The following is a 13061-nucleotide window of genomic DNA, read 5'->3' on the forward strand; positions in this document are numbered from 1 at the left end:
ACATTACAAAAATACTAAAGAAATGTGACAAAAACACTACTATGGAAATACTACAAAAACTATACAGAAATACTACTAAAATACTACACAGAAATATTATAATACATAATACTACTACAGAAATATTACCACAGAAATACTACGAAAATACAACCACATTAACATTCCAAAAATAGTAAAGAAACATGACAAAAACACTTTTATGGAAATACTACAAAAACCGTCCGAAAATACTGCTAAAATACTATACAGAAATATTATAATACATAATACTACAACAGAAATATTACCACAGAAATACTACGAAAATACAACCACAGTAACATTCCAAAAATACTAAAGAAACATGAAAAAAACGCTACTCTAGAAATACTACAAAACTGTCCAGAAATACTGCTAAAATACTATACAGAAATATTACCCCCGAAATACTACGAAAATACAAACTCAGTAACATTACAAAAATATTAAAGAAACATGACAAAAACACTACTATGAAAATACAGATTTGGAAATACTTCAAAAATACTACCTAATACTATTATATACAAAACACTACTAGAGAAATATTCATGCAGATGGATCACTACTGAAGTATGAGAACATAAATACTGTAAAAATACAACTCCCCAAAAAAAAAACACACGTGCAGTACGCTGCAGAAAATGGATGGGATAATGTTCTGGTTGTGTTTGTTCGGTGCTAGTCGTTTTTAGAAATTCCGAGTATTCGTGAACATACCTGATGGAGGTGCGGCCACGACCAGGTGGCTGCCTTCCTCTTTGACAAGTTAAGGCAAAACTCTAGCAACTTCGCTATTCTTTTTTTCACGAACAACATATTTTGGAAAAAAACAACAACAAGAAGAACACATTACTTGATTGAATCAACAGGTAAAAAAAAGCTTTTTATGTCTTTGTAGCATTAAGTGGACGAGAAGAGTCAATGTTACCTTTATGGCTGTAGGTAACATGCAGCTTGTGTGATCCTTTGTTGGTCAATTCTGTCACCGGATTCCTTAAAATGAGCTTATTTCGGGTGTCATTATTTTAAAAGTCTCTAATGTGACATTAAAGTAAGTACATGATCTTAATGGCAAATATTTTCTCACTTGTTGTAAATGTCACCCAGTGACCACAAACATACAGGTGACGACAGTTGGCTAGTGTTATGCAAGTGTATCGTCTTTATTGAGTTGATTATTAATGGTGCTGTTGGTGACCTCTTCTGAATTATAGAAAAGCTGTCACCAACTGTTTTCTGGGGAGTAACTGCCTTTGTCTTTGGTCTATAAAATCTCTGCCCAGACAAATAGTACTGTATACTTTACATAACATTAATGTGTATGGCAAGTTTGCAACATCACTTATTACAGCCCCACTTGATGATGACACCCACATTTCTATAATCAGTTATTTTTAGCAGGTTTTATAAATGCGTTTGCAATCATTTTTTTCAGTTGGACAACACACCGAACGACCTTTTCCTGCAAAACATTTTCTCAGATCAAATGGTATTTTCTTTACCAATTACAGGATTTTTTTTTGCAAGACGTATTCCCCCCTGATGTTTTCTCAATATTGTGGCCCATGTCTTTCAATAATTGAGTCAAGTAAATCAATTCTTGTATTGTTGCTGTCCGTGAAACATACTCTGGTTTTGATTTAGTGTAGTTTATGGAATCTCAAATGCTTTGAGAGTCCTAGATGAGGCTACATAACTCTAAACAAAGCACAAAAAACTGTGTGGAAGGAGAAGAGGACGACGAGGTGAGCGGAGAAGATGAGGTAAAATTTTGGACTATTTGAAAAAGTTTCAGGAGCGAGCAGAGAGAGTGGGAAAGGTGAGATGGCACAACATTCATTTGGACAGGTAACTTAAAATTAGTTTTACCTGGTTATATCAGTATCAGAAATTATTTTCCCCCCATTTTATTAACACTCCACTTATTGAAACATAAATATTTTGTTTGTTTGTTGTACATGATTCAATTGTTTGTTTGTTTGTACATGATTCAGATTGAATCGTTTCTTGTACATGATTCAATTGTTTGTTTGTTTGTACATGATTCAAATTGAATCGTTTCTCCGGCGCCGTCACGAATGGCAGCCACTCCAGCAGCTCCCGTGTTATTTTCGATTGTTCTCAGTTATTTTCGATTGTTCTCAGCTTAGGGATGCTGCTGGAAAAGTGAATTTCCCTTGGGGGATGAATAAAGTATCTATCTATCTATCTATCTATCTATCTAATCCGAACAATTGGTGCCTACTTTGAGAACCACTGCACTTACAGAATGTTGTCAAATACGTGTGCTTTGTTTCGTTAAATGTACCTGTTTCGAAAAAAAATAAAAAATAAAGCGATGTATTATTATTTTTTTATTGTTATTATTATCAATATTATTAACAAAAATTACACATATTAAATCGATTAGATGAGCAAACGTTTCTGTGTTATTTTTTTACCACAAGAGAGCGCCATTGTATGATTATAAAAAGACTACGCAAAGGAAACGTGATTGGTTTGTAAATAAATGCTATTTGTCATCGGGAAATACTGTAATTATCGGTATTATTAATCGGTAGTCAAATCAAAATTGATTTATAAAGAACTTTTAAGGCAATGGATTGCAGCCCAACGTGTTTTATAGAAACATTTAGTACCATAGACAAACAATGGTTAAAACAAAACAAATAATAATGATAATAATGATGATGATTAAATACATTTTATGGTGAGGCACAGGCTAACCATGTGAGGAAAGAGGGGGGAAGGAAATGCATGTGATGGTAACACGAATAATTCTATGAAATCCTATGGGCTTGATCCTGTGGAGAACCGAAAATTAAATAAATAAATGTGACATTCCAATCAACGTAATACAAATTAATAAAATATCAAATAACATGAATTGTTTTTGTATTTATTCAATTATAGCTACATGTATCTATTTAATGGTCTAGTGTAAATTAATTCTATTCATGTGTTTTATTTTTGTTGCTTCTTCAAAACCCGTATCAGGAAATTGAACAATTAAATAGTGACACATTTATTTGATTTTTGCCAAAATGTTTCACGTGTTCACTTCTGGTCTTCAAAAATGTAATTCCAAAGGGGATTACCTCATGTGTGGTACTTTCTCAAGGTTTCTTCATTTTCTTCATGTTTTTGAGTTTTTCCTTGCCCTCATGTAGGTTTTAGATCAGGGGATGGTTTAATAATAGTCTGTAGTTTGCAATAGTCTGTGGTCTGTGCAGCTCTTTGAGACTTCTTGTGGAGGATTACCTCATGTGCGGTCCATTCTCAAGGTTTCTTTGTTTTTTCTTCTCGCTGAGTTTGAGCTTTTCCTTGCCCTCATGTAGGTTTTAGATTAGGGGATGGTGTCATAATAGTCAGTGAAAGGGATGGGTGCCACCAGCCTGGACTTGCCCACAGGAAACGGTGCTCCCTACGACCCTAGTGGTTAAGGGATCCAACCAATGAACCAACCAAGTCTGTAATAGTCTGTGGTCTGTGCTGCACTTTGAGACCACTTGTGATTAAGGGCATCACAAATGAATATGACTTTACTGAGGTTTTTGAGTTTTTCCTTGCCCTCATGTAGGTCTTTGATCAGGGGACGCTGTAATAAAAGTCGGTAGTTTGCAATAGTCTGTGGTCTGTGCAGCCCTTTGAGACTCCTTGTGATCAAGGGCGTCACAAATAAACATGACTTGACTGAGGTTTTTGAGTTTTTCCTTGCCCTTATGTAGGTTTTAGATCAGGGGATGGTGTCATAATAGTCTGCAGTTTGCAATCATCTTTGGTCTGTGCAGCCCTTTGAGACTCCTTGTGATCAAGGGCGTCACAAATAAACTTGACTTGAACTGACCTGACTGAGGTTTTTGAGTTTTTTCTTGCCCTCATGTAGGTTTTAGATCAGGGGATGGTGTCATAATAGTCTGTAGTTTGCAATCGTCTGTGCTCTGTGCAGCACCTTGAGACTCCTTGTGATTAAGGGCGTCACAAATAAACTTGACTTGACTTAGATTAGAGTAGGGACTTGCAATCTAAAATGTTGAAAGAGCCATATTGGACAACCCCCCAACATTTGTGACGTTTTTTTTAATTAAATAATAAAAAAGTCAGTTTATTTTTTACATGGCAGGTTTTAAGTCTTGTGACAAACTTTGAATTGTCCTGCATAAAAAAAAGGAAAAAAGAAACATCTTGACTTTTAAAGTCCTTAAATATGTTTTCACTCAATCCCAATGAGCCCAGTTTACTGTGGAGTCTCCGCTAATTGACACAGGAAATAACATTCTTAAACTTAACTGAAAAGGTCACATCAACAATTCCAGTTTTTTTCCCCTCACCCTCAGGAGGAGTTCATATCGCAAAGGCTACTTTATTTTTTTAGGATTTTACTTCGTTTTTCTCAGCGTTTTCCCATTTTGGCAGATTTTGCAGTCGTGTTTGCTACTATTAATGGAGATGCTGATAATCGGCGAACTACGGTCCTCGGTTTTTGTTTGTCCGATACATTTTTAGGAGTAATATTTACAATAATTATGATGATGAAAATAATATTTTGAAATATCTTCTATACTCTTTAGTGTTGCTTAGGTATTTTAAGAACCGGATCCTGGGGTTTGATCCAGTCTACGAAAGGTCTTTACACTCTGGTGCAGGGATGTCAAATTCATTTGCACAAGGGGCCAAAATTCAAAACACACTTAAGGTGGCGGGCCAACCAGGATAAACATTTATTGAACACACTTAAACTGAATGTTTTTGGAACATAAATATGAATAAAAACAGACAAGAATATTACATTCAAACCTTAAATCACTTATACAGTATTTATTATTTTGCTGTCAATAAAAATATCTTGTTAAATTATACAACTTAGAACTTAACATTAAAACAACATTCAAATTCCTTTGCTCCTATGTCAATGTTTATGTTAAAAAAAATTAAATATCCCAAAAGATTTTGCTCTCCTTAATATATCTCCTGTCAAAAATAGAAATATAAAAATGTTAGACAAATTATTTTGTAAAAACCTCACAACATTCTGAGAACAGGGAGCCTGATGTGCTTACCTTTGGCGCAGACGGAGTAGGGCGAGAGATGGGAGGGAGTTCTTGCACTTTTTGCATAGCTCCACCCATCCCTCCCACTCACCCAATCAAATAACTTTAAGTTCTCTTCCGGTGTTTTGGTGTATTTACAATTTGTTCCGTGGATTCATCAAAAACACTGAACACAGATTATATAGTGAGCTTTTATATAAAGGATTCTTTAGCGTTGTACAGCCAAAACGAGATTTTTTTGTGTGTGACACCTTGACTGTAAATTGTAGTGAAAACGTGCCCTATGTATTCTGAAAAGTACTGCTAATTTAGCTTTGGTTTGGCTTTGAGTGTATCTGAACAGGATCAATGGCTCAAGTTTTGAACGAGATGGAGAAAATTTGCATAGAAAGAGCCATATCTGGCTCGCGAGCCATAGGTTCCCGACCCCTGGTATATAGTATAGTATACGTCGTATATGAAGGAATAGGTGCAGTGACTAAAACGTCCGAAGATGACATCCAGGGATGAGACGGCGTTGTTCATATCGACGGGCCATTAATAACAATAGTGTGAAATGGTCTTGCGGGCCGGATATGATTACTCGGCGGGCCGGACGTGGCCCGCGGGCCGGGAATTGGACACACGTGCTCTGGTGTAATATATTCGAAATCAATCGGTTTCCTAGATGAAAATAGAGTGCTGACAAGGAGCGTGCGCTGTACTCCTATCTTTATTCCTTCTTGACCCCTCACCTCGACTTCCTCAAATTGCAGAGTTGGATCTCCTTCAAAATCGATACACGTCTTGCTGTGACACGCAGTAATAATAGTAGCCTGGAAATGCCGTAAATGTTTAAAATGATTTCCACTGTAGTCAATATCACTTGTTTCCTTTCTGGTCATCTCCTGGGATGGAGTTGCTGGTCTGATGGAGATGCACTGTGAAATGTGTCTGGTAAATTTAAAATGCATTACAAATCCAAACTGCAAAAAAAAACAACCCTTTTCATTTATTTGATTGCATCTCAAGAAACACGGAGTACCGTATTTTCACAACTATAAGGCGCACCTGGTTATAAGGCGCACCCCCCCAAAAATATTTTTTGTCGTATATTTTTCATACATAAGGCGCACCGGACTATAAGGCGCCACAGTGGGAAAGTAAACAAAGCAGTCAGTCAAACCCCTTAACATTCCGACGGCTCCCAAAGAAGCAAATACGTGTCTCAGACACGTCCCGACACTGTGTCTGTACGATGTCAACCAATCACTCAAATGCGTCATTCCACATATAATTAGGAAGGTCTTGGGATTCAAGAAATGCCAACCATTCCTTAATTTCTATTTTCTTTTCCGCTGTCAACTGTGTGGACAGCAAAGTAAGAATTTCGTTTTGCAGGGAAACGTGGTTCTTTACTGTGCATATGACAATCAAGTCAAGTCAAGTCATTTTTATTTGTATAAATCACAAAGAGTCTCAAAGGGCTTCACAGATTATTACACTATATTACACAGACTATTTTTCAGCCGACGAGAAGAGTAGGTTATTCATATGCTATGGAGTAGAAGTGAGTTTTAAGCTTAGATTTAAACATTTCCACTGAGGTTGCAGATCGGATCTTAGGGGTAAGAGCATTCCACAGCACCGGTGCCCGGATGGAGAATGCTCTCGAACCAGCAGAACACTCCTTTGCTCTTGGGATCACCAGAAGACCGGCACTCTCAGATCGTAGGCTTCGGACCGGGACATAGGGGCAAATCAGATCTGAAAGATAAGAGGGAAGAGGGAGCAAGTCCATGTATGATTTTGTATAATACTAAGAGAACCTTGAAATCACATCTAAGGCTAACTGGGAGCCAATGCAGGTTAGCCAAAATCGGTGTTATGTGATCGTACTTTTTTGTCCTAGTTAAAAGCCTCGCTGCGGCATTTTGTAGCAGCTGAAGAGACTTGATTCTAGACTTCGGGAGACCAGAGAGTAGTGCATTACAGTAATCGAGACGGGAGGTAACAAACGCATGAATTATAATTTCCGCATCCGACTGAGACAGTATTGAACGGATTTTAGCAATGTTACGAAGATGGAAGAAACACTTCGAATTGAATTGAAAAATAGACTCATCACAGAAACATCAAGATCAGTCTGAAACAAGATACTGGGAAAATATAAAGCCTGGGTAGATCACCACGCAGCCATCAGGCTCAATAATGATATGCAACCATGGTCCTCTTACATCCATGAGTGTAGTAAATCCAACCGTGTCAAATATTTACACTCCACGCAATAATGTTGACGATTAAAAGAAAAAATCTGCAGAGAGGCATCTGCATCAATGGACGTTGCTAGTTGCTAGCTCTCTGTCTAGCCCCATAATTCCTGTTTACAAATACAGACTCGTAAAAAATATTTTCTCCAGGCCGTAGAGCAACCTAACTTTTGATTCACATGTTTTTCGGCCAATCGCAGGCTTTGTTTTCCCCCGCTTTAGCCTATGCGAGCCGGTAAATGCTAAAAAGGACCCGCCTCCTTTACCTCCCAATAACTTTAGCCAATAGTGACCGATTCAAATGATGATTGACACATTGGTTAGGAAATGAAACTCCGGTGCGCCTTATAGTCGTGAAAATACGGTATGTTAGAGTCCGTCTTTTTACATAAGAAGTCAAGTCACATTTATTTGTGACACCCTTAATCACAAGATGTCTCAAAGGACTGCACAGGATTACAATGACACTATCCCCTGATCTTAAACCAACATGCGGGCAAGGAAAAACTCAAAACCTCAGCGCAAGGAAAATAAGAAACCTTGAGAATGTCACGGTTGCCATGGCGCCCAATTGGCCCCGCCCGCGTGGCGCCAGCTGGGGCTCGTTGCCTTTCCGTCTATTTAGGCTCAGTGCTCTCACTCTTCCTGTGTCAGTCCGTCAACGAACCACTGCCCCGCAAGAACTGGGTTTTGACTCGGTCCTGTTTCCTGTTGGTAATTTCCTGTCCGGTTTTGTTCCCGTTTATTTTGTCCTGTTTAATATCGGTTCCCAGTTTCGTTCCCGTCTAGTTTGTTCTGTTTATTTTTGATATCCTGTCTGTCCCGGTGTTTAATATCGGTTTCATGTTTCAATCCCATCTAGTTTGTCCTGTTTATTTTCAATATCCTGTTTTGATATCAATCTTGTCTGTCCCGTCCTGTCCGGTTTAGACCCCACCTGTCCGATATCTGCTCGGGCAATGGGTATCTATCTCGTCGGCCTCTGGCTTCTTATCATTCCACGCCAGACTGCTGCCTAACATGCATGACTCCCCATTTCCCGTAAAATAAAAGGCTTGTGTGAAAAAAGTCACGCAATTGGGTCCTGATCCTGTTCCGGTTCATGACAGAGAAGGATGACTATGTATTGACCAAAGGAAATATTTCCCCAAAAACAGCTGTGCAAAACATTGTTATAGTAATAATAATGTGATAAATAAACATGTTACCGTAGGGAGTGGGCCTGAAACAGCAGTTTTTAAACCATTCTTTTTTTCCCTACAGGCAAGACATTTTCAAAATCAATCAAGAAAACGGAACCCTATCAAACAAAAGGGAAAATTCATGAAAAAAATACATTTTCAGACCACCAATTTTACCGCTAGCAGCTCCTATAACATATAATACCCAAAGAAACTTTTGATATGAATCTCTTTAGCATGATTACTAGGCGTATGTATTGTATATCATTTCTTAATTGAGTATTGGATTTCATAACCTATTAGTTTGTATGTTCTTTATATTCAGAGCTGTGCACAATGCCAATAGCTTTCTTCTGTAACCGAAAAAGCCATTCTTTATTCGCGAAATCGCTCTACAATCACCTAAGAAAGGCTAAATTAATGAATTGTACATTATTTGTAGGGGTTTGTTTGCCATATGTGTCTTTATCTACCCATTACTGCAATGTTCTTTGCGCTGGTCTCCAGCTACTATCATCACTTTAAGACTCTTTAACTTTTTCTATTGGAACATTTACATCTTAATTTGTATTTTAATGTCTTTAGATAGATAGATAGATACTTTATTCATCCCCGAAGGGAAATTCACATTTCCAGCAGTATCCCTGAGCTGAGAACAGTACAATAATAAAGCCAAAAGAATACAATATACAAATACCCAGTGTGACGTGCAAATGCCCACTGTAGCGTGTTATATAGAGTAACTAAATAGTGCTTGGTGTGGTTTAATGTGGGCCTTTACTCTGCCGGGTGGAGTTAAAGAGCCTCATGGCATGAGGAAGAAAAGATCTCTTCAGTCTGTCCGTAGTACAAGACAGTGACAGCAGTCTGTCGCTGAAACTGCTCTTCTGTCTGGAGATAATGCTGAGTAGTGGATGCGATGGATTGTCCATGATTGACCGCAGCTTTTTCAGTGCGCGTCTCTCAGCTACTGTTGTTAGGCTGTCCGGCTCTTTGCCCACAACAGAGCTCGCTTTCCTAGCCAGTTTATTGAGACGAGAGGCATCCTTCTTCTTGACGCTGCCTCCCCAACACGCTGCCGCATAGAAGAGGGCGCTTGCCACTACTGTCTCATAGAATATTTTCAGGAGCTTTTTGCAGATGTTGAAGGAGGCCAGCCTTCTGAGGAAGTAAAGTCGGCTTTGCCCTTTCCTACATAGAGCTTCTGTGTTGGCAGTCCAGTCCAGTTTGTTGTCCAGCTGCACACCCAGGTATTTGTAGGTCTGGACAAATTCTACACATTCTCCCTTGATGGTTACAGGAACCCGGTGAGTTCTGGTTCTCCTGAAGTCCACCACCATCTAAATTCAACCATTATTTTGTGTATTTTACTTTTTGGAGTGTTCTGGTCATTTCTGCCTGCTTCTCCTGCAGATTTGTACCCGGGTTTAATATTGTTGTGTCGTCAGCAAATAGAGTATCTCATTTGTTTTCATTGATAAACATCTCAAACTAAATAAAGGATTTTCAGATTACCAAGTTCAAATCATTTCCCCCACTAAATGCTATAGTTTCGGCGATGGCAGCGTCCAAGCGGGTGTCGTCGTGGTCGGTCCAGGATGTGCTGGAGTGGATCGAAAAATGCTATCCCGACCTTCTGGGCGTACTCCAAAAAGCCGTGATGAAACATGCTATCTCAGGTAACCGATGGACAATCGAATATCCGAGGGATCGTGTTTATATTGTCAGCGTAATGATCGTGGTTATTGCCGTGATGCACTGTAGGTCGCGCTCTGCTAAGGTTGCGGGAGCACCACCTGCATGTGCTCGGTGTGGACTCTGTGGAGCAGCAGCAGGAGATGTTGCAGGACCTGCTCCTCCTCAGAATACAAGAGGAGGTGGGAGAACTGGATGATATCTCCTCAGGTGAGATCAGCTCTGACACTAAATATGACTGAGTTTGATGAGATTCTATCTGTCGATAACAATAAGGTTTGAAAGATGGTGAGGGATGTTTTTGGGGGTTGAGAAGAGACCAATACCATGTATTGGGGTGGGTTTATGTCTTCCTGGTGGTCCTGAGGCCCATTTCCAGCTTTAAACTTAATTAAAAACTCATGAGGGGCGGCAGTGGCTCAGGAGGTAGAGCGCTTGTTTTGGGATCAAGAGATTGGAGTTCGAATCCCGAAAAATTCCATAAATTGGCCGCTTCACTGAATAAGCCGCAGGGCTGAACATTCAGGAAAAAAGTAGCGGCGTATAGTCCGGAATTTACGGTATATGCTCGTGTTCGTAATTTCCATCTGACATCGTGGAAGTCGCCATGATGAGAAAACACGTGACCTAGACAACTTGGAGTAGAGCTGAATACAGCATTAGAGTGTGCGGGGGATTCTTCAGCCTTGGTGTCAATCGCCAAATGTTTCATGCTAATGATGTCGAATGTGTGTGGGGCTTTAGTCCAGTGTAGGTGCATAGAATCCAGCCCTGATGGGCCGGAGATCTTAAGGTTTCCTCGTAAAACGTAGGTGAATCACATCCACAAGATTGTTGTTTCTGGAGAGCTTGCTAAAAATCTCATGTGTGCAGAAAGGGAAACTTCTACAAAACATGCAGAACTTCTCCCCTTTTGAAATTCAGAAATTCGTACAGTTGAACCTCGGTTCTCGACCATAAACCGTTCCAGAACCCTGTTCGAAAACCGATTTGTTCAATCACCGAAATCATTTTTCCCATTAAAAATAATGTAAATCGTTTTAATCCGTTCCAACACCCTGAATGTTTACCTTGAATGTTCAACGTAAACATAAAGCTAACCCTGGCTAATCGTACGTTCGCGTCATCGTAATCTTCCGCACGAAAGATTACGCTAACATGAACGTGTAAAAATAAAAAAAAAGGATAAAGAAAAGAATTATGAATAGGATTTCTTACCTTTGTGGTGGTCAGCAGAAGGCGCAGGTGGACGGTGGGGAGAGGATCAGACACTCGCACACCTCCTTCATATTTTGCTATTATTTCTTTCTTAAATGCAATAGTTGTACGCACTACTTTTCTTTTTTCACCTGTAGCAACTTTGCTGCTTGCACTGACTTTCTTCGGAGGCATAATTAGGGGCTAAAACACTTCATACACCTATATTAAAAGCGAAAGCAAAACGAAGCACGTCCGCACTCGATAACAGAACGAACCGAAATTTTTGGTCGGACTCCGATTTGTTCGAACCGAGAGGCGTTCGAAAACCGAGGTTCCACCGTACCTGGACTTCGGAACATGATATTGTGTTTAAGTCCTTCTTTCCTGTTTTCTTTTGCAGAATGCTTCCCGGTGAATTGATGTTCATTTTTATATGAGGTTCAGACCCATCCTTCCATTTTTCATCCATCAGCTGACAAGGTGGGGGTGTGCTGGACATTTTAGCTAGAGAAAAAGAATCAATGACAAGGGGGGGGATGTAATTTCCTCTCTGAAACACAAGCCCGGCAGATAGATGTTATCAAAATTATTTGATATCTTCCTTTGTTGGAAGTGGTCACGAACATTTCCAATGTCACGTTTTTGAGTAAACTGAGATTTGTTTTTTGGAGATACTTAATATCATGTTTAATATTTTGAACTCCTGATTATATTTTAATGTCAAAGGCTTAATAGGAGAATTACCGTAAATTTCGGACCATAAGCCGCTACTTTTTTCCCTAACTTTCAACCCTGCGGCTTATTCAGTGATGCGGCCAATTTATGTAATTTTTTCTAACGGCCGCCAGCGGCGCTCGAGTACAAAAGGTAAGATTTAGACCGGTGAAATATATGCGCCGAGGAAGACTGCAACTTCTTGGCTTGTGCATAAATTAAATTCGCGTAAACATACCCTCATCATGCAAAATACAAAAAGAAAGGCACATGACGCAGCACATGAGGAAGATGAGGACGGTTTACCGTGATTTTTACAAGTACGGTATGTTTTTTTAACAGACCCGTTTACTGTGTTGCGAGCGTGTTGCTACCATTAACTGCCCTGTCACAGGCACTGTTTGGGATGAAAGTCACATTATTATTATTAAAGCTTTGAAAACTCTCTCGGTGTACCGTCCTTCTTTGTAAATATGTGTAACCATGTATGATATGTGTTTGCAACTGTATATTTTTGTAATGTATTTATTTGTATTTATTTTAGACACTTATTCTGATATGTTTTGCACGGGCGAATGAAAAAGAAGGGGCGGAACAAACGCGGGGTGACGGGAAGAGGGGTAAAGGTGAGACCTGTTTGTGGACGCGGCGGACAATAGTGGATATATATATTTTTCCCACCCTTACCTTTGGAAATATACACTTTTTTCCTTGGATTACTTTCAACGGGACCCGGACTCTGCAGGTCTGCATCAAACCTTAAGTACCGGTATCATTTTCCGTTCATTTTGCCGGCTGTGATTTTTGGACTGTGTACTTTAATGAAGGACATTTAGTTTCAATCGCGGGACTTCAAGTCGGGTTTGGGTTAATTTTGTGTTTTTGTTACGTGTTTAAATGTGGGCGCATGCGGATTATATACAGGTGCGGCTTCTGTAAGTACAAAA

The 13061-nt window shown here is 39.4% G+C and overlaps 1 protein-coding gene across 1 annotated transcript; it reads left to right on the plus strand.

The window, feature by feature from the left end:
* Nucleotides 1-756: 756 nt before the first annotated feature.
* LOC148346225 (sterile alpha motif domain-containing protein 12-like) lies at nucleotides 757-12481 on the plus strand. Its single transcript, XM_088325347.1, has 4 exons — nucleotides 757-893; nucleotides 10056-10184; nucleotides 10270-10410; nucleotides 11801-12481. The coding sequence occupies exons 2-4, from the start codon at nucleotides 10064-10066 to the stop codon at nucleotides 11818-11820; spliced, it is 282 nt and encodes a 93-aa protein (XP_088181473.1). The 5' UTR covers nucleotides 757-893; nucleotides 10056-10063; the 3' UTR covers nucleotides 11821-12481.
* Nucleotides 12482-13061: the final 580 nt, after the last annotated feature.

Source organism: Urocampus carinirostris, chromosome 20 (genome assembly GCF_059441175.1).
Source record: "Urocampus carinirostris isolate Australia breed hairy pipefish chromosome 20, RoL_Ucar_1.0, whole genome shotgun sequence".
NCBI lineage: Eukaryota > Metazoa > Chordata > Actinopteri > Syngnathiformes > Syngnathidae > Urocampus > Urocampus carinirostris.

Excerpts from the sequence above, each read along its gene's own strand:
- LOC148346225 (XM_088325347.1), top strand. The coding sequence starts at position 10,064 with ATGGCAGCGTCCAAGCGGGTGTCGTCGTGGTCGGTCCAGGATGTGCTG. Across the intron at positions 10,185-10,269 it reads GATGAAACATGCTATCTCAG|GTCGCGCTCTGCTAAGGTTG; the intron begins GTAACCGATGGA and ends GATGCACTGTAG. Across the intron at positions 10,411-11,800 it reads ACTGGATGATATCTCCTCAG|AATGCTTCCCGGTGAATTGA; the intron begins GTGAGATCAGCT and ends TTTCTTTTGCAG.